General features: G+C 42.8%; 2 protein-coding genes across 3 annotated transcripts; one reads left to right on the top strand and one right to left on the bottom strand.

The window, feature by feature from the left end:
• Positions 1–10658: 10658 nt before the first annotated feature.
• ak2 (adenylate kinase 2) lies at positions 10659–16635 on the bottom strand. 2 transcript variants are annotated; one of them, XM_061092622.1, is made up of 7 exons: positions 16438–16635; positions 14530–14655; positions 13385–13495; positions 12957–13051; positions 12021–12093; positions 11592–11811; positions 10659–10897 (listed from the first exon to the last, which is right to left on the bottom strand). In XM_061092622.1, exons 1-7 carry the CDS (start codon positions 16534–16536, stop codon positions 10890–10892), a joined length of 732 nt encoding a protein of 243 aa, XP_060948605.1. In that variant the 5' UTR covers positions 16537–16635; the 3' UTR covers positions 10659–10889. The 2 variants fall into 2 exon arrangements, with proteins under 2 accessions (XP_060948605.1, XP_060948604.1); XM_061092621.1 differs by lacking the exon at positions 10659–10897 and having other exon boundaries at positions 11557–11811.
• A 973-nt stretch (positions 16636–17608) lies between these two features.
• LOC133026188 (C-type lectin domain family 4 member E-like) lies at positions 17609–20919 on the top strand. The gene is made up of 8 exons (XM_061093054.1): positions 17609–17804; positions 18088–18165; positions 18817–18912; positions 19142–19219; positions 19358–19420; positions 20133–20284; positions 20361–20485; positions 20563–20919. Exons 1-8 carry the CDS (start codon positions 17741–17743, stop codon positions 20723–20725), a joined length of 819 nt encoding a protein of 272 aa, XP_060949037.1. The 5' UTR covers positions 17609–17740; the 3' UTR covers positions 20726–20919.
• Positions 20920–21573: the final 654 nt, after the last annotated feature.

The raw sequence follows: 21573 nt of genomic DNA, 5'->3' as shown, positions 1-21573 counted from the left end.
AAAATAGGATTTCCAGTGTTCCGTTAAACGGTGGCACCTTTATTTACATGTGCACACGCGCTTATCCACTGCACACACACACACAGGCACATCACTCATCGTCTTCTCAAGGTCAAACAGGGCGTTCAGCGAGTAGGACAAGCTGCAGTTTCTAAATATACACTCGCACCAACCGAGTTTGTAATGATTGTCAGTAAGCGAACATCCGCCTGTGTCTCTTGAGCCAGATGTGAAAGCAGAAACAAATCGTTTACAACTTAAGGCTCTTATATACTACTACGTGTCCGTTTCTCGGAGAGGTCTCAGCGGGGGGCAAAGAGTCTTTTTGATTTTTACTTCTCCGTCAGTCTACGTCGGAAAAAATTCACCGCCAAACCCATAGGTGGCGCAACGGAAGACGAGCTCAGAGAAGCCTACCCCATTTGGGAAGAAGAAGTCCACGTGTCTCTGTTGACATGTTAGCTTGCGTCCCACACACTGAACCATGGCAACTAACAGAACTAAATAAAGTGACACCCAGCGGGTCAAGATGCTGATGTATTGTTTCTTAGCGCAGCGGTTCCCCGGTCTTGTTTCCGAACTGTGTTGCTGATTCCACAGCTTGAATCTGCTTGAGGCTACATGTAGCTAGAAGCTACCCGGAGCTAGCTCCCCCCCAGCTTCCACACACAGTCAGCTGGGACTCCCGACACTAACTACTACTATCCAGTGTTTGCTTCTAACCTGACGGTATTATAGAAACAGTGTCATGATAGAAGTGGAATTAAAGTCGTGACGGCGGGTTCTTGCACTGTTACCACCGCAGTTAGCATGGTGGCTAGCCTAGCCCGCTAGCCTAGCCTGCTAGCGCCGTTTTGAAAGCTCGTTATAACCGTCTGTGACCGTGCACACATGCCCTCAGTGCTCTAACGAGCCACCGTCAGCCGGACAACTCCGCTGGCTTAACACACACGTCACATTAATCGTAGAATCATAGTTGTGTTCGTGTTTGTTGCTACAAGTAAACGGGAAGTTTGAGGTCCGGAAATACGGAAATGACGTCATACGGAAATGATGTCGTTCGCGGACCAATCACAGCCAAGAGCGGTCCGTGGGGTCTCCAACATGAAGACGGATAGTTAGAAAAATCAGACGTGTACGAAAAGCTGTCCGAAGCACTCGGAGAGGGCGTTCCACGACGGATAGGGCGGTCTTATCTGTCCGTAATAGAAAAAACGGAGAGGCATAAATTGGCCTTTAAACCTTACTTTCATTTTTAAATCCTGTCATAGACCTTATTGCGAACCAGTGAGATTTCTCAAGACAGAAGACAGATCCATGAATCTCCAGAGAGAGAGAGAGAGAAGGAACCTGTGTGTGTCTGAGTAGAGAGAGATCGAGAGCCACTGAAACCACACAGGTGGAAGAGAGAGGAAGAGAAAAGCTTTGTACGAGCAGCGTCACATTAGTGTGTGTGTCTGTGTGTGTGTGTCTGTGTGTGTGTCTGTGGTTGTGAGGACCAAGACATTGTGTCTGGTCTTCACAACGACATCGATCTGGGTTCCTCTTTCAAAGACCTCACAGCGGCGCGACTACACTTTCCAGTTGAGAGGCGGGCGAAGCCTCCGACATGATGACTTCATTTTGTCCACTAAGACTGTCCCCACAACTGTAGAAAGCCCAACATGTGTGTGTGTGTGTGAGTGTGTGTTAAATTGAGCAGCAGTGGAGTAGGAGGAGGAACAAAGTGTGTGTGTGTGAGCGTGTTGATAACAAATCAAGTCCAGATTGTGAAGTTCTCAGGCTGTTCAGACCCATCTGCGACACACAGACACACAGACACACAGACACACAGACACACACACACACAGACACACAGACACTCACACACTATGTTTTCCATATCAAGGTTTTAGAAACACTCATGGTCATGTCGTCCTGCTTCGTCCAAAAGAAACATCAAGGTACTTCCGAACATAAAGTTATATGTAGAAGCCGTTTGTGTGTGTGTGTGTGTGTTTGTTGTGTGTGTGTGTCTTTGTGCATGTGTTGGTCTGCAGATCGTGAAGTGTAACAGCTGACTCGATGCCTCCCAGGGTCGTACTGTCCGATATTGAGGGGATGGTTCAGAGAACGGATTATGTTGCTTTCTAGCACCAGTTCTTTAACATGGTAACACACACAGGCTGCTAGTGAAGGATTAAGAGAGAGAGAGAGAGAGAGAGAGAGAGAGAGAGAGAGAGAGAGAGAGAGAGAGAGAGAGAGAGAGAAAGAGAGAGAGAGAGTGGAGGTTTGCTCTGCAGGTTATCTGTTCTCAGACTCCTCTGCTTCAGTCTGTAGAATCACCACCTCAGCACTTTGGGATCTTCACATCTCTCCCTGCAGGGCACGGCCGGCCTACAAGCTGCAACCGGCAGCGCCCACACACACACCCACACACACACGCACACACACACGTCACAGGTACACACACTCAAACAATCAGTGGAGCGGATTGTGCAAAAAATAATACACTGAATTACTCAATACATGTTGGTTCCAGCCTCTCAGATACAAAGAGATTTGCTGTTTTTCTCTGTTTTATGTGATTGTTAACAGACGAGGGACCTGGGAACTTGTGATGGTCTAAATTAATCAATAAAACTAAGATTCACTGATTGGCACTCAACTTAGTGAGCCGGCGTAAAAATTCATAACGCAATCTTCCCAAATTTGAAACATCTGCACCACATACACCTAGAAATGAATTGTTTCTATCTTTGCATCTAGGAAATCCACTTTATCTATATATATAGTTATAAGCAGAGGCCCTGAGCCATTATGATTCAGAAAGCTCAGCATTGATTTGAGATTTATCAACACTTTAATTTCCTCAGAGGCTAATTCTCATCAAGTCTCGGGTTCTAGTCTCCTGCGAGTTGCAGACGTGTCGAGGCGAGTTACAGATTAACCAGGAAGAGGAGGAGCCACACGTTCCTCTGAGCTGCGACACATCTAAAGTTTGGCAACGCTGACAAAAGAGAGAAGATTTGACAAGATGCATTTAATTTGTAAAAATATGCAGCTGTAAAGTGAAGAAACAGCATCAATGACTTCAGACACGTTCTTGGTTCCTTTGTGATTTGCTGTCTCCCTGCAACACTTTGAGAATCACATCACGTGACGATGACACACGTCCCGTCTAAAACCTGATAAACAATTATAACCAAAATGTAAAATAACTCGTCCAGTAAAACAACTTAAACATTAAAGTTCAGACTCACGGAAGCTGTAAGTTCTGATTAAATAAGGACAAACGATACATTTTTAATAAGATTTTATGACAGTGAAGTGATTCAGAGAGCGTGGGCGCCACTGGCAGGTTGTTCCACATTAGAGAGGCCATAAGGAAGAATGATAGGCCACACACAACCACACTCACACACACACTCACACACACACACACACAGACACACAGACACACACACTCGGGCCTCAGTAATCAGCTGTGTGCTCCAGATGTTCTGTAACGAGAGCTCTCATTGCTGTAATCGAACAAGATGATTCACAGCGAGTCTCGACATGTCTACACACACAGACACACAGACACACAGACACACAACCATAAAAACACAAGTACAAACCCTCTGAACCCTTCACACTTAACAAGTTTAATAATATAATCAACAAAAAACTGTACGGTGAAGATTTGGTTGACGTGCTTCCAACAGACACTGAAAATGAAACAGATATCTCCCGGTGAAGAAGGTTTCCAGAGAGTTTGCGGTGACGAGCCGACGCCGCTGTGTTCCGTGTGAGTTAACGTGTCACTTCCTGTCTCTGTCTGCTGCACCTGGCCGCTCCAACTGTCTATACGGAGGATTTGATGTGGTCGCGAACAGAAAACCTCACGCTGTGCTGTGCGTGTGTGACAGACAAACTCTGGGTGAACTCCAGACTCACTTCTCTGAACCTTATCTGCAGGTCATGTCTGAAAACACAAAATTCCTCTTATTCACGTTATTATTAAGCTCAAGTGCAGAATTTCCAAAACACATTTTTTAACCAAGTGTCCGAGCCCTGAGTTCCCTCTGAACCTCGCTCATGTGTATTGTCTGTACAGATTCTCAGGAGAACTTGTCTGGCTGAGATCTGAGGCTGTTTCACTCAGTCTGGATAAAACACATCATCTACAAACCTCTGATGTAACCTGCACACACACCGAAGCAGGAGCAGTAAAATCCAACCGACCACAGGAACAAACAAGTCTGAACACAACCAGTAATTAGCCGGTAGCTGGTGAAAAATATTTAACTAACTCTGATATTTCTCGGACAAACCTCTGAGGCATTTCTCTTGCACATGACAAATCAGACTTAACCCATTATCCTGTTGTTGCACTCAGCAGCACCTCATCACTTTGGATAAGAGCCTCAGCTAAAAGCCCCAGATCTGACCTGACTGATGACTCTGTGTGAACATGAGCAGATCCACGGAGGGCTCAGACGTGATACCCACTAAAACCCTGCTAATCTGAGGGTCCCTGGACGGAGACAGGTGGTCATCCACTCAACCCGGAGCTAATAATGCATGTGTGTGTGTGTGTGTGAGAGAGAGAGCTAATTAGAAACAATCAGCCAAAAGGCAGTGGGGAAATAAAGTTAAACCTTTGCTGACGACGTGTGTTATTCGCAGCCAAATTAAAAAAAACATGTGATGCTAAATAATGGCCGATTCTTTCTCGTTTGCTGTTATTTAAAGGTCACGAGCATTGAAACTACTCTTTACCTGTAAATACAGAAGTTATCTGCAAAAGGTATTTTTACTTTTATTGCCTGTTGCCATGGAGCTAATTTTGTACTTCTGTTTTTAATCATGAAAAACAGTGCGTCGCCTTATTTGAGCTCGTCGGGTGTTTTTCTCGTAAAATCTAATTTTAGAAAAGGGAAGCGTCATTTTGTTCGTGAAATAAAATTAAAGGAAAATGCAAGTACCTCAAAGTTTTTACAGGGGCGACAAAACTGTGTTTAAACTGCACTGTACTGATACAATTATAAAATACAAGATGCTCCTGAAGCAGCGAAGCCTCAGAGGCCATAACCTGAAAAATTACATTTGTGTTAGGGTTGGTTTGGATAAGAGCTTTGCAGGAACCTGTAACTACAGAGGGTTCCACGTCCTGGTGTTTGTGGCGTCAGTGATGAAAGCTACTGACCCGTTATTAGGAGGATTTTATTGTTTCAGCTGCACTTTGCAAATGGCTCTAAAGCAACCGTAGCTCTGTTGTTAGGCATCGTGCAGCCCCGAGGTAGTTATCGTTTTAATGGACCACATAGATCACACACATACACACACACACTCTCACACTCTCACACACAAACACACACACACACACACACACACACACACACACACACAGACACACATTATTAGGGACTAAATGTTCCTTTGAAATAACTGAGGTCAAGCAGAATGTCCTCACTTTGGAGGATCTCTGCATCTTTGTAAGAACACTTGGTTCTCGTACAATACACACACATACACACACAAACAAACACAAACACACACACACACAGACAGACAGACACACACTCAGTCAAGGTTTGTCCAGTGAGCAGAAGGACCGACTGAGTCACACGACTGATTAACTGGTTTCTAAACAACACATTCACACAAATTAGGAATGTTTTTAGATTGGTTATTCAGGAACACTACGCCCTGTGTCAAGCTGCCAGAGACACACACACACACACACACACACAGACACACACACAGTCCCTCGACTTTCCCTGAAGCACTTTTCTATAGCAACCAAACCCACTTTTAAACCAAAACCAGCTGGAACCAAACAGAACTGTTCCCACGTGTTTTAATAACAAAGTAATAATAATCGTGAACATTTTTCTCTTTTAGATCAAATGTTCCTCTTAATTACTTCCAGCTTAAAATGTCTAAAAAAAATGTGCTTATTTTACGTCTTAGTGAGAATTAAATAAGAAGTTTGATGCTCTCACATTTACACTCTAACTGTGAAGCTCGTCTGACCCTGATCAACATGTTGCCTCTGATCTGTTTGATCCACAGAGAGAAGAAGCAGTTCAGTCTTTGCACTGAAGTTAAACTGAGGTGCTTCGCATTGAAGGAACAAGACGGTGACAGATCTGAGCACAGGACGACTCCACGGCAAATTCAAAGCCTCCTTTGTTCAAATAAAAATGTGTCGACAGGCTTTTATCCGTCTGTCAATCAAGTCTTTATCTTGCTATCAAAGAGGAGAAAAGTCCCACCTCTGCTGGAAAAAGATAAATCTGGTGGTTTTTATACACAGAAATATAAGATAATATATATATAAAAAAGACATTTTATGTGGAACAAAGCATGAAGTAAGAACTTTCTTTAAATATTTCATACAATCGTTTTACATTAGCACTCGAATGTGCCGGCGGCCTGATCAGAGCGATATCACAGATAATAGAAGAAGTGTTCTGTGGAACAACTAGTGTGGTGACGCCTGCTCTTCTCTGGAATCCAACTACTAACACACACTGTTTCTGTGTGGGTGTGTGTGTGTGTGCGTGTGTGTGTGTGTGTGTGTGTGTGTGTGTGTGAGTAGCTAACTTAAGCCTCTCTTCAAGACAAACATCCAAACATCTGGCTCCCTCCAAGATTTTCACTTCTTTCACGCCCCAAATGCCAAATTATAAAGAAATATTTTAATAACACTGTGAATGTGCAGGTGCAGTGTGTGCGTGTGGTTGTGTGCGTGTGGTTGTGTGCGTGTGGTTGTGTGTGCTGATGTGTTATCTACTAATGATGTTTACACAACCTTTGCTTTGGAAATCGGAGACATGGAGTTGGCAGGTTTCCATCGCTCCACTTACATGAGGCTGGATTCACAGTTTCCAGTGGATTCCAGTTTCCACAGAACTCAAATCTCTCCATCTGTCAAACCATTTACTGTTTGTGTGGAATTTTACTGAAGTCTACTCTCATTCAGATAAATCTAACGCAGGGTGTCTAACAAGACGTGTGTGTCCCTGTGGTAAAACTTTAAACACCATATTCTTACGGGAGGAATAACGTGGGAACACAAATGGAGAGTTTGAGCATTTTCTCTTTCTCAAACACACACACCCATCCACACACACACACACAAGGAAACATTGACATGGACACACACTCACAAAATGTACATCCAGTAGTCCAGAGCGCTGGAAGGTGGAGGGAGGTACAGAGAACCAGGCTGGGAGTATCTATAATAAGAGGAACATTCAGGAGCCACACTGCTGAGTTGTTGAATGTTTATTGTCAGTTCTGCAGTCGCAAAGAGCAAAGCCCCTTTTCACCACGTCCTCTTAACACACACACACACACACAGACACACACAGACACACACAGACACACACTGGGGCCTGCACGAGACGGAGAGGAGGTGTAACAGTAGTGAAGTGGACGAGTGGATTCGGGTTTCAGGGAGGAAACAGCAGCACAATGCACGGACAAGCGAGCGTGTGATTCCTGGCTTTTGTCCCGAGGAACCCGAGTCCCGCCCCTCGATGAGGTCATGGTTCAAATCTGACCAGGAAGCCCGAGAGAACAAAGTCACTACCGAGGAGGAAACTATGACAACATGTTGTTTCCACTTTCTAAACGTAACGACAAATGTATCTGGCAGGTTTCTTTTCCACAATTTGCTGACAAAAATGATTAATTAATGAATCTGTAAAAAATAATCTTAGCTGGGCAGCAAATTGTATTTAAATTTAAAACTCAAACAATCGAAACTGATTTTACACAAAGAAAACATCCCTGGTATAGAGTATGTGCTCAGTATCAGCCAGTACTTTGAGTTCAGTTCCCAGTCTGATCGATACTGGTTGACTTCAGAACGCTGCTGCAGATAATCAGAAGAATGATTTACTACATCAGATAAGAGCGAGTATCTACATTTTGTTTCCAGATCCTCAGAACCTTCGTCCCGTGTCTACTCTGCTCGTCTCCTCCCTTCCACTCGAGCGTCTTAAAACAAACATGAGCACAGATTCGTCACAGTTCTGCCTCACGATGAAAGGAAAACACCAGGAGACGGAAACGTGAAACATCTGTGGACTCCACTGAGTCCTCCACTGAATCCCACATGGTACTTTCTGCAATACTTTAAATATTATTATCTACAGATATTTAAAGGCTTTATATTTACATCGGGAGCAGGTCCTCTCTTTTGTAGCCCAGACTGGACAAACTAGACCTTTTGAGTTTCTATGACAACTGAAGTTTTCCACAGGTTCTCTCTCATGTTTGGAAGGGGGGGGTGGGGGGTGGGTGGGGGGGTGGTGTTCAGCTACGACCTCACCACTAGAGGGCACTGAATTCTACACACTGAACCTTTAAGTTTTCCTTTCTCCTGTGATGCTGAAAATGTGACTGAACGTTTCCTGTGTGATGGTCATTATACAGATGTTTTCCTGTGTGATCACCATGATACAGATGTGTCTCCTGTGTCATGGTCCTGATACAGATGTGTTTCATGTGTTGATGGTCATGATACAGATGTGTCTCCTGTGTCATTGTCATGATCCAGATGTGTTTCCTGTGTTGATGGTCATGATACAGATGTGTTTCGTGTCATGGTCATGATCCAGATGTGTTTCCTGTGTCATTGTCATTATACAGATGTGTTTCCTGTTTGATAGTCATGATACAGATGTGTTTCCTGTGTGATGACCATGATACAGATGTGTTTCCTGTGTGATCACCATGATACAGATGTGTCTCCTGTGTGATGATCATTATACAGATGTGTTTCATGTGTTGATGGTCATGATACAGATGTGTTTCCTCTGTGATGATCATGATCCAGATGTGTCTTCTGTGTGATAATCATGATACAGATGTGTCTCCTGTGTGATGGTCATTATCCAGATGTGTTTCCTGTGTCATGGTCATTATACAGATGTGTTTCCTGTTTGATAGTCATGATACAGATGTGTTTCCTGTGTGATGACCATGATACAGATGTGTTTCCTGTGTGATGACCATGATACAGATCTGTCTCCTGTGTCATGGTCATGATACAGATGTGTCTCCTGTGTTGATGCTCATGATACAGATGTGTCTCCTGTGTTGATGCTCATGATACAGATGTGTCTCCTGTGTTGATGCTCATGATACAGATGTGTCTCCTGTGTGATGACCATGATACAGATATGTCTCCTGTGTGATGACCATGATACAGATGTGTTTCCTCTGTGATGATCATGATCCAGATGTGTCTTCTGTGTCATTGTCATGATCCAGATGTGTTTCCTGTGTCATTGTCATGATCCAGATGTGTCTCCTGTGTCATGGTCATGTTTGAGATGATGCAGTTCTTACACCCAGGTGATCGAAGCCCTGACATGTGAGACAAGCAGCGGGAAACGGAGGCTCTAGCCCCGGGCACTCACCTCGCTGGGGACCGGGTTCCTGCGGCTGAGCAGCGACGCCACGGCCGCTTCTCCGCCTCCTCTCTCGGGCGTCCTCCCCGCTCCGCCTCGCTCCTTCTCTCCGGAGCTTCGGCTCTGAACCGGGTGTGAACCTCCGTCCTGTGTCCGCTCCGGCCTCTTGCTCTCGGGCAGCAGCAGGAGGTGGAGGAGGTGGAGGAGAAGGTGGTGGTGGGTAGCTCCGGTCCTGGCAGGTGACAGCGGCCTCTGCTTGTTCTGCTTCCCCGGAGATCGGCGCTGAAACTCGGACTAATCTCCGCCCCGCCCCGCCGCTGGCTGACGTCATGGAGGAAAGCCCCGACCAGTTACGTCACGTCCCGCTCAGGAACTAGGGCTGGTTTATTGTTGTGGAAAATATTACTACATGTAGAACAAGTATTAGATACACTATTAAGTAGGAATATTATACTAGATACATTATTTAGTAGAAGTATTATACTAGATATGCTATTTAATAGTAGTATTATACTAGGTATGCTATTTATTACAAGTATAATACTACATACACTATCAATTATGTATTATACTACATACATTGTGTAGTACAAGTATCATACTCCACACACTATGCAGTAGAAGTATTATACACTCCATAAGTTATACTTGTTTTCAGTATACTGTACATATATCCTCAGGTAATGGGACGAGCTGATAGACAGAAACTCAGAGGAGCCGAGGTTCCACCGCATCATACCTGACCTGCCTGGACAAGCAAGGTGAGACAAGGACAAGCTGGAGAGTGCTGGGAGGAAGAGGAGGAAAAGGAGGAGCAGCTGGAGACAGTGGAGGTGGAGGACGAAGACAAACTCCTGAACCAGCAAACCATTACACAGAGAGGGATGATGGGACGTTTGTCCTGAAGCTTCACCCCTTCTTACCTCACCCAATCCTCCTCTCCTCCCTTTTCCTCATCCTAAAAACAAACCCCTCACCCTCTTTGTACATGTAAATATGATATATTATAAAGCTCGTAAATGAACACAAGTACAGTAGAATCTATGTGTGTTTGTGTCTTTCTGATTAGATCCAGGATTCATGGCTCTGATCAATTACCAGAGTTGGTTTTGTTTCTTTCTAGATTTAAATATGTCTCAAGTCTCTAAACAGACGTTTATTTTCACAGAACAAGAACTAAAATCACAGAAACAAAGTGTCACATTCAAACTTTATCAGGTTTTCACAGTTTGATGAAAAAACAAAGACACAACACGGAGAAGATGTGATGTAGAAAAGCAGATTTATTAAGTAGAGGGGGAATCCTTGACTTTGAGAGGAAGATGCTTCACTCGCATCTTCTCAGAATGAAGGAATAGATAAGTGCTGAAAACTAAGGGCCCAACGGGAAAGTTTGACCCCACCCCCCCCTCTCCGTGCATCTGTTCACCCACAGGAGCAACTTCTGCTCCCAGATCAACTCCTCGTCTCGGTGGAAACGCAGCAGCTCAGGATTCAACCAGCTGGAAGACAGGGAAGAGGAAAGATTGAGATTACTGAGAACAAGCAATGACTGATAATATTTTATTTTGGTCATTTAAATGTTCAAAGTACAATCAGGTCTCTAATGTTCACTTCACAGAAGATACAGAGGCTGAAAACAGGAGCTGCAGCAACGGACAGTGTACGGAAACTTTAGCTAATAATACATTTAAATTGTGAAACTGCATATGACTATGACTTCTCTTTTTAGGTCACTCATTCATTTAGGGACAGACAAAAACCATGAAGTCCGTCAGTCAGTTTTGTAAACTTAAGCTTGAGAACGATGACAAAAAAAAAAAGAGTAAACATTGTTGAGCCCAGAGCAGAATATCAGCATCAAACTGTCTCATCTGGGAACGCTGAACATCTGCTATTGTTTTTCATCACGACAGTCCTGAGAGGACAGAGACACATCAGTATTCAGGGGAAAGAGCAGGTTACACAGTCTGCATCCAAGATGGTTCCACTGAACACGTAAACACACGGTGACTGCAGAGCAGCGAGGAGAATCAAAGGGTCAAGGACGAAACGGAGGAGTGGAGAAGATGTCACAGGAAGATCCAGAGGCCACGTCACAGCAAATATAACGGAAATCAAAAAAACAGGGATCTGCTGCTTGTGCACGAGAATCAAGTGAGGAGGAAAAAAGGTTTTAAAAGACTTGGTCCTTACTGGCAGAGGCCCGGGCGGGGAGTTCCGTGGCGGCGCTGAACGCAGCCATGATGGAGGCGAAGACGATGTTTGGGTTCTGAGCTGCGTCGATGGCGGTGTGAAGGCCCCTGGCTCTGTAGTAGTCCACCAGAGGGACCGTCTGCCGGTGGTAGGAGTCCAGACGGGAGTGCAACGCCGACTCGTTGTCGTCGCTGCGGCGCATGAGCGGCTCGCCGGTCAACTGAGAGGAGACGAGAAGGGAGACATGGGAACAGAGTCAGGGTGGGAGAAGGTTACAAAACGCCAGAGCTTCCTTCTCTTTACTTGTTGCTTCACTGAATTCAGTGTCGCACAGTTTAAATCTACTGGCATCTGCACTGGGATCAATAAGACAACATCAATATACGATCAATATTCACCCGGAGGTTGGTCTGATCTCAAACTACTTACGTCGTCCTTCATGGGCTCCTTGGGAGGGTTGAACTCCTCGTGGTAGGAGCGGCCACTCGGCTGATGAATGAGTCTGGAGGGGAAAGGAGGGGAGACGGTGAGGAGGTGAAGGACAGGACGGGGACAGAGAGGAATCAGAGTGAGGAGGAGGAGGAGGAGACACACAGTGACTCACTAACTATTTAACTGCCCCTGTCACATGCTGCCCTTGTCCTACTTGGACCTGAAAAGGAACCTCATCACAAAGGAGCCCGCGGACAGACACAATATCTGTAGTTTTCAGTTCAGTGAAATGTGAACAGGTTATTCTGGAAGAAAGAGGACAAGCACGCAGCTGCAATAACAGTTTCAAAGAGAAAAGGGAGATGATGAGTTCACTTACAAAAAAAGAAAGAGTCGACTTACTGGTACACAACACTGCATGTTCTCTGCTCAGCTTTGACTTAGTTCAAGTTAATGTGCTACGCTATGCATTTGTTTTTCCTTTACATCACTTGTTCTGGCTGACTGGTCACGTGACGGCGTCTGAAAACACGTGTGTGTATGTCGGCCTCCAATCAGAGCACAGCAAATTGGCACAAAGGAATAAAGTCCAATCGAACAAGGAGCAGCTTCACCGCTCATCAAGCAACACATCCACTTCTTCATGGTTTCAACCTGTGACCTTCCCACCGCTCGGCGCCCTCGCTCCCCTTCAGGCGACTGTCTCCGTTCATCACAAGATGTCATGCTCCACTTCTCTCCCTTTCCCATTTTCCTCTTCTCACATGAATCAATCGAGGAGCTTCTCAGCCCCCCCCCCCCCCCCTCTACCACCCTTTAAAAAAGAAAAATCATAAACTGCCGCTGTCTACCAGCAACGTGCTTGGGAAACAAAACAGACCGAGTCCTCTCTCAGGTGTTGAATAATTGATTCTCCCTCACAGCAGCTTCTACCTGCCACAGATCCTCCGGACCAGCAGGGAGTCGTCCACAGAAAACTCGATCACTGAGTCCAGGCTCTCGTGTCTCTTGTCCAACAAGTCGTCGAGCTGGAAGAGACAAATCGACAGGGATATTAAGTTTAGAGTCTGGAACTGGATCTGACTGGTAAACTCCCAAAAAGTTGTGTAACGGGTAAAACTTAACATTGGTTTAATCACAGTTGACGGTTTGTGGTTCATTTGTTAACGGATCCAGACTTGACTTAGAGATAATCAAGGGCAAACAGTCTGGGACAGGACTGTGATCTGGTGTTTATGTTGATTTGTACCAAACTAATAAAAACATCAGCTACTCGTTCGAATAAGTAGAATTTATTTCACTGAATAAAACTGTAAATCTTATTTTCTACTTAATATAAAACATTCTGCACCAACACTGACCATCTCTGCTTGTTTCACTGTCCGGGGGAATCCGTCCAATAGGAATCCCTTCTTGCAGGCGGGCGTGTCCAGATTCTTCTCGATGAGCTCCACCACCATCTCATCACTGACCTGCAGGAGAACAAAAAGAAACTCTCGTCCATTCGTTCACTTTACGATCTGCAGCAACACAACGAGAACACAACACCCTGACCCTGCAGCTCAGTGCTTCTGATGCACGCAACTTGTTTGTTGTACATTTCCCTCACGACAACAAGCAGTGATTCAGTGCAAACAGACGTGTAACCACACAGGGTATAAACACATGAGAGCAAACCAAGACAGATTAACACAGAGGGTTGGAAACGACAGCTTGAAGGAAAATCATGAGAAATCAGGTGGAGAAACAAGACAAAGGGTTCGATTCCACTTGTTTTAAAACGTGTCTCAAACTCCGGAGCGAATCCAACAAACACAAAGTGAATGTCCGTTGTGTTAAAAAGCTTCAGACACTGTGGATGTTTAGACTCAGAGCTCCGCGAGGCAGCACGACACCGAACACACGAGGAGAACAAGGCGTCCTGCAGCAGATGGTCGAGTCCCCACAGAGACATGATCTCCACTTCAAAGAGTCGGTCTCAGGTCACATGTTGAGACTCGATCCACTGAGGAGCAGAAACTTGATACTGATAAAACAATCTGGTTACAGCAGATCTTCATTCACTGAGAAGACGGTTCAAGACGGTATTATTATTATCTTATTGGCCTTGACGTTTGCAGTTATTTTAAAAAATGTGTGTAACTATTTTAGGTAATTAGCTAAATTTACTTTTCTGTTGTATTTATAGTTATTAAAACTGTTCTTTATTTGTTTTCAACCCATTTCCCTGTTTCCTCTTGCTGCTGTAACGTGTGTGTTAAGAGATTAAAGTGTTATCAATCAACAACAGAAGATTAAGGTATTAACAGTTTTTAACAGAAAACTTTCCACGCTGCACATTTGAGCTTTGCAAGACATTTTGGTGACTGTAAACCCGAAAAGACAAATATAACATGAGACGTGAGCACAAAGGGCTGTAGAGTCAACAGAGGCTCAGAGAGTCCAGAGGGACAGAGAAAGAAAAACACACACAGAACCATGAGAAGCAGATGTGAGGAAGCTTTACCAGTTTTCCAGCATCCATGGTCTCCTTCAGCCTCTTCCCCAGCTGGGAGCCTGAAGCCACCATGGCCCTCAGCATGTCCCCGGTGGCCAAGTGGCAAACACAGTACTGCTTCACCAGCCGAGGGGCCTGCAGAGAGGAGGGGGAGACTCGTTTCACCGGTGCTGTGCAGGAGCAGACACTTTTATTGAAGTATTATATAAAACTCTGAACATCTTTGTGCGGAGTAAACTAATGAAGTGAAAACTTGTGTTTCCGGCTCATTTAAAAATAAGATCTTAACTGTCCTGGGGAGGTGAAGGAGGTGTTTTCTCATTAATATGGTAAAGTACAGGTTGTGTGCACCGAGAGGCGGAAACTTAATACTTTACATTTTACTTTACATGCATGGACGGCAACACAACATGTTCCGTGTGAGGACAAGTAGCATAAGATACACACACAAGTCAGGATTAGTTTCAGTATCAGTTAATTAACAGATAACTATCTTCATTAATTAAGAGATAATTTAAGTGGTTTGTTTGACCAAGCGCGAGGAAATGAAGTTTCTACATAGTAAAATAATTCCGAAACTGTTGAGAACGGTTAGTTTTCTTCTCGGTCAATCGATTTGTTATTTCAGCTCTAAAAATACAACAGTATGCAAACCTCCAGAGTCCGGATGTGCTTCAGTGCAAAGAGAGGACTGAGACAGAAGAAGTGCTCAGAGCCTTCAGCTGCGAGGACTGCTCAATACAACTGATCTGAATTAGTGTGGATGGACTGAAAATGAGTTGGAATTAAATACTTATCAATTGAGGATAATGTGTTTGACCTATCACGTTAATCAGCCTCTTTCTGCAGGACACTGTCCCCGAGGCAAAGGAACAACGAATCCACATCAAAAGTTTGATTTCACTGTTTCTGTTCTCGTCCTGTCCACGTTGGACTAGTTAATAAACCATCGTATTTAGACTTGTCAAACTGGTACTGAATTCAGGGAGAAAAGTCTTATCACATTAGTTGAACTTTAAGCAGCTTTTGTTAAATCTGGACCAAAGTTACTACGCACAGGAGGAAAAACAATCTTTCAAACACGGTGTCAGATTTGTGAAACCTTTCTCCTACTTGTGAAAAACACAGAAAAGTTTCACAATCTTTTTCTGGTCTCGAACCCAATTGGACAATTCAAATTTCACCATATTTTAGATTTTTCAAACTGGACATTTTGAAAAAGTTGTTAAAAACTCACCTATTTGGTAAATGTTTTAACTTTGTCTGGTTCCATTGGTTTTTTTTACGTCTGTGTTTCTAATTCTTCTGCTGTTTGTGTTTTACTGTCATTTCCTGTTTTTATCTTAAAGCTGGTTTTGCACCTTGTGACTCTGGTTCTAAAAAAGTGCTTTAAGATAAAAATGACTTATTTACTTTAGACTAATCAAACCTGGGTTGGATTAAGAAATTATCACATTAGATCGAGTCTAAATGTGAAGAATTATCTGGAACCAAATTGACCCAAAGAAGCTAAAAACTATTTTTAAAATAGTTTGTAAGACTTCTATCCAACAGGTGAAAACACTACAAGTTAAATGTTACTGGTTTTTCTCACATTGAACCAGGTTGAAACTCCTCAAACTGGACAGGATCAAGAGAAAGTGACTTAAAACTTCAGCTTCTTCAACACAGATCAGATATTTGAAGTTAAATAACTTTATAATGAAACTATAACCCAGCTGTGAGGAGCTTGTTTCTCACTGAGACTCTAACCAGGCTGTTTGATGATTCACTTCCTCGTTGAACTGAACCAACAGGTAGAGGCAGCTAGTATTAGCATTAGCATTAGCTTGGACTCATGCTACCAGAGGCCATGCGCCGTGCACTAGTCTCCCCATGCTAACAGCTAGCGGCTAGCAGCTAGCCCTGTTAGCTCACCTGAGTCCCCTTGCCGGCCCCGGGCGGTCCGAGCAGGATGGCCCGGATCCCTTCGTGCATGTCGGCCATCGCCTCCTTCAGCTGCGCGCTGGGAGCCATGTCTGCCGCGGAGAAGCAACTTTCACCGGGTCAGGGAAGAGTCGAGAAGCCGGAGACAGCGCAGCAGAGTCGGTCAGAAGAGAGGGAGCCTCAGCCCCCTGTGCGCTTCCACCAGTTAAACCCCTCCCCCTGCACGGACGGCGCGGCGTCTGATTGGCTGTCACGATGCTCTGTCAACAGAGGCGCGCGGTGATTGGACGAAACAGCATCACAAGACGCGTCATTGTGTAACATCCCGAACAAGGAGTCGTTCCGGAAAGTGAAATACGTAAAAAGGTTTATTGGTTTTCTATGTGAGCGTTAATATTGTTCTGATGGGTTCGTCTGAAATACTTAATAAAATAATTCATTAAAAAAATAAATATTTTACAGAAATATTTTTCTCTCTCATTTGAAAAAAGTAATTTACCTTTTTTTAATAGATTATTTTATGAGTTTTTCATAAATGATATTATTTCTCCCATTAGCAAAGAAATTATGAGGATATTTTAGGTTTTATGACTGAAAACCATTTCTAAAGATTATTTTCTGTTTTTATTAAGAATTTATGGAAAATATTCCTACATTATTACTATAATTCTAACGAATTACATGAAATCTGAAAATAATCTACTGAATTAAGAAAAACAGTAGAATTATTTATGAATTTATTTATTAATTCAGAAAAAGATTGATTATTTCTCCAGTGAATTTAATGTGTTTCCATAGTTTTCGTCGTTTATATTGTTGAGCACAATCTTATTAAATTAATTTTATTTGTGGACAAACTCAATAAGAAATACATCATACACAAAAAAATGTTCAAAATTAAAAGTCTTGACATCAAAATATACTTCAAATACTAAAAGTGAACGTACTAATCATGCACAAAAGGAACAACTCATATAATAGTATTACAAAATACTGGAAAAATTTGTTCTTACTCGAAATAAACAACTTCATCACTTCCTTTGTGAAACATTCAAACTGAATAACAACACTCACGCCTGAGACGTCACTGTTGGAAAACAAAAAATATCCGTTTGACCAAAACTTGAGGAAGTGAAATATCTTATTTATGTGGTCTGGAGGAACTAGACGTCTTCTTAGAGCCTTCAGCACATTTGAGTCTGACAGGAAAGATTAGAACAGTTTTCGAGCTGGTGTCTGACAAAACTAAATTTATTTCAGAATTTATACTCACTGATGATCCCACAGCAGGAAAATGGCTGAAGCTGAAGTCCTTTACTCTGATATTAAGTTCAAAAGAGCGAGGGGAAACACAGATGGTGAGTTTGAAAGTATTATACTGAATACTGATCGTACACATTGTTTTATATTATTATTATTATTATTGTTGCAAATTTTAGAGGTTAAAACAGTGAGTTGTTCATTTGGAAATTGTTAATTCTCATCAGTCTTTGACTCGGTGGACGTGACTTCCCTGTTTTTCTATTTTGTAAAACTGAAAAATTCCAGAAGTCTCCAGGATTCGTCCCTTGTGTTTTTTATCTTTGACAGAAACATGAACACTTTTACCAGCAGAACATAATGTATATTTTTGTGTTACAGTGGCCACACCCTCAACGGATGAACCCACTTATTCCGAAGTCAAGACCTCAAAAGCTCAGCGACCTGCAGAGCTGCCTGGTGGGTGATAAACTGCTTGGAACTAATTTAATAATCGTGTCACAAGTTTTTCAAAGGAAATGACCGGAAAAAAAACTTTGTATTATACGAAAGATAATCTGCAGATCAAATGATAATGGACATAAGTTAGTTGAAGCTATATTGATGTATAATAACGTAAAAAATAACATTCCTAAATAAAATGTGTTTTTTTGCCTTTAAATGATTTTGACCCTCATGTAAATTGCATCAGTTTGAAGCCACTTCTCTGAATAAATGCTCGCCGATAGTTCGAGTAAAAAGGAAGTTCAATTCTATTTAAAAGATTAAGAGAGAGGTGTTGAAAACTGTCAGCTTGTGTTTCCTGTACAAAAGTGTGAGGATAAGTCAGTGGTGAGAAAGAAAAAAAAAGAGGAAGTGACCGTTAGGAAGGGTCCAAGAAATATTTATAGTCAACTCCAAAGAAACAGTTGAGTCTTCTACTTCCTGTCGGCTACACTCGCTCCTGGTTTTTACAAATTCATCTTTAATCTGTTAGGGTTGATTTCTGTTGGTCGTTGGTCGACTGTAAAGACAAAATACATTAAAGTGGGACTTCATCTTTAAAGACAGTTGTGAATATTAGACATGTATCTTCATCATCTTTCTCTTCTGCTGTTGAACAACCTGCAGCATCAAACAGGCGATCGGGGGTCACATCGGAGCGAGTGGCTCTGCTGGTCCTCAGTGTTCTCCTGGCAGCTGCCGTCACAGCTCTTGTTGTAACCCGTGAGTTTGATTCCAAAAAGTACATTTTGCAGAACGAGTCATAAAATCTGTCCAAACACTTCTTCAAATTACAATTTTTGTAAATTTAATTGTTTGTGTAGATGTAAAATCAACAAATGGAATTTAACAACATTTCAAGTTAATGATTCTTCTGCTCGTCATCAACAACTGTCTCGTTTATCAAATGAAGGTTTAACCTTTACCGATGAGATTGTCTTTTTCTAATCAGTTTATGAAAATACTCAAACCAAGAAGAGTCTCCAAAAGAGTCTCCAAAAATATCAAGATGAAGCAAAAAATCTCACAGGTAAACTTCTTCATTTTGTTTCTGAAGGTTTTAAGGTTTCATCCGCAGCAAGGTCACTTTCTCTTAAAGTATTTTCTTCACATTTCTGTTTCTTCTCTGTTCAGATGATTCTGATGAAAGATACATTTTGTTTAACAGAGAGACTCAGTAATAAAGAATCGTGCAAAGTGGAGCAGCCAGGTAAACTTCCTTTGGTAAGAGGTAAGTCACACATTAGCTTCTCCTGATGATGATTAAAGAAACAGCGAAGGACTGATGGATTCAGTCACTTCAGCTGTGTCTAAGTTCAGCGGCTGCATCCTTCAGAGGACGCGGTCGACCCGACCCACGAAGGAGGCGTCCTGGTGGGTCGGGAACAGAAATGAGACGTTCTCTTCTACAAAGGATTTCCATGCTCGAGTCTGCCCTTACTGCTGTTACCTAGCAACAGAACAGAAGTTAGACAAGATGAGAAAGAGTTTATGATTCCCTGGTTTATTTTAATATTTGTCCCAATAGATGTTCAGTTAAATTAAACGTGATAACGAGAAGCATCGGACGTCTCAACGCCTGCCGGCTCCATCAACCTTATGAAAAAGGGTTTGTCACCTGAGTGCAATGAATTCTGGGATAGGTTGAGACAGGAAGGATCCACCCGTTGGAGCCTTTGTTTCTCTGGGTTAGATGGATGCATTTGTTGGCCCCATTTGAAGGAGCCTCTGATATGAGACAGCGTAGTCACTGCCCCTGGATTAAGACACAGCTAAGTACTGGAACTGGAGTTGCAGAACAGCTGCCTTGCTCAAGGGCAGTGTACCACCACCCTCTCAAACTCAAATTTTCATCAGTCTTTCAAAACTCTTCACATTCAAAGTCACTGCAGCTTCCAGATCTAAAGTAACCAGTGATTTCCTTTGCTGTTATCTCTCCAAAGATAAAACATGTCCGGGGTACAAGGACGGCTGGGAGCCACACGGAGAAAAGTGCTACTTCTTCTCCTTGGCTACTTCATCCTGGACTCAGAGTAGAACACAATGCAAATCAATGAGTGGAGACCTGGTTGTGATAAACAACAGAGAGGAGCAGGTATAAAACACTGCTGCAGGTTGATGTTCTCATATTTGATCACATCGTCACAGATAAATCACCTTCTGATCTTCAGGAATTCCTGGTGTCAAGACTGATGGAAAAAATGGTGGCTTATGAGGACAAGTTCTGGATCGGACTGACAGACTCAAAGAAAGAGAATGAATGGATTTGGGTGGACGACACACAACTAGATCCAAGGTTTGTTATTGAGGAATCACTTTTTGTCATCGACGTCAGAATGAAGATTTTCATGGATCCGATTCTGTGTTTCACAGGTTGACATTTTGGCTTGGCAAAGATCCAGACAACTGGACAAATGAGAATCCCGATGGAGAGGACTGTGCAAGGATGGGGGAGAAAGACGGAGACAAGGACCTGAAGACCTGGGTCGACAAATCCTGCGAATCGCTTCAAAAATATATTTGTGAGAAACCATAAAAAGCATGAGTCTGAAATCCAGTTGGATCCGATTGAGCTTGAGTCCTCAGCCACTTTCACAAACTGAGGCATGATGCTTAATTAATGAAGATCTTCTCCAGACATAAAACAACTTTGAATAATATCTAGAGTCTCATATGTTCTTCAGTTTCCTTGTTATTTTAAAGTGACGTCTACTCCTCCCTCATATAGAATCTATGCATATTAAATATTATATATAATATCTCCTTCTGTCCTGTTGAGTCTATTCTGAGTGTTTGTGTGAGAAACTACAGATTGAGAACATCTCAACCTCCTCGGGAAAAATGTTTACTGACATTTATCAATGTGGTGAGAAGTTATTTTGAGTCATTTTCTCACAGACTTCTATAGAAACAATGAGTGGAGTCTCCCTCTGCTGGTTGGTTGAGAGAATACAAGTTTCAGGCACTTCAGCATTGGCTTCTCTCTACAGACCTGGAGTCAGTTCTTATTTACACTAAATAGTTTTGACTTAAAACATGAATGAAGAAATATGGTTTCGCTGCAGGTGAGGCAGAGATCCACGTCTCTCTCTATCCAGAGAGATGGGAAGGAAAATCAAACATAACTTTTCAAAACTTTCTTCTTTATTCCAAATAAAATGACTCAGATCTCAGGTCACAACTGAAAGTGTTGACATTCAACCGACTGAAAGGAAACAAACAATTAAAAAATGAATGTGCAGCGACTGGAGAGAAGTTAACTGCGTCAGAACCGGATGTCTTGATGAAGATGTCTCTTCTTCACAGTTTCTATCAGAAAGAATGTCTTTAACAACTAGAACAAGAACATGTGGACGTGGTGTCGTCTGTTGTCCGTTGGGCCGA

This window comes from Limanda limanda, chromosome 19 (genome assembly GCF_963576545.1).
Source record: "Limanda limanda chromosome 19, fLimLim1.1, whole genome shotgun sequence".
Classification (NCBI taxonomy): domain Eukaryota; kingdom Metazoa; phylum Chordata; class Actinopteri; order Pleuronectiformes; family Pleuronectidae; genus Limanda; species Limanda limanda.
This window is presented reverse-complemented; position numbering and strand designations above follow the sequence as displayed.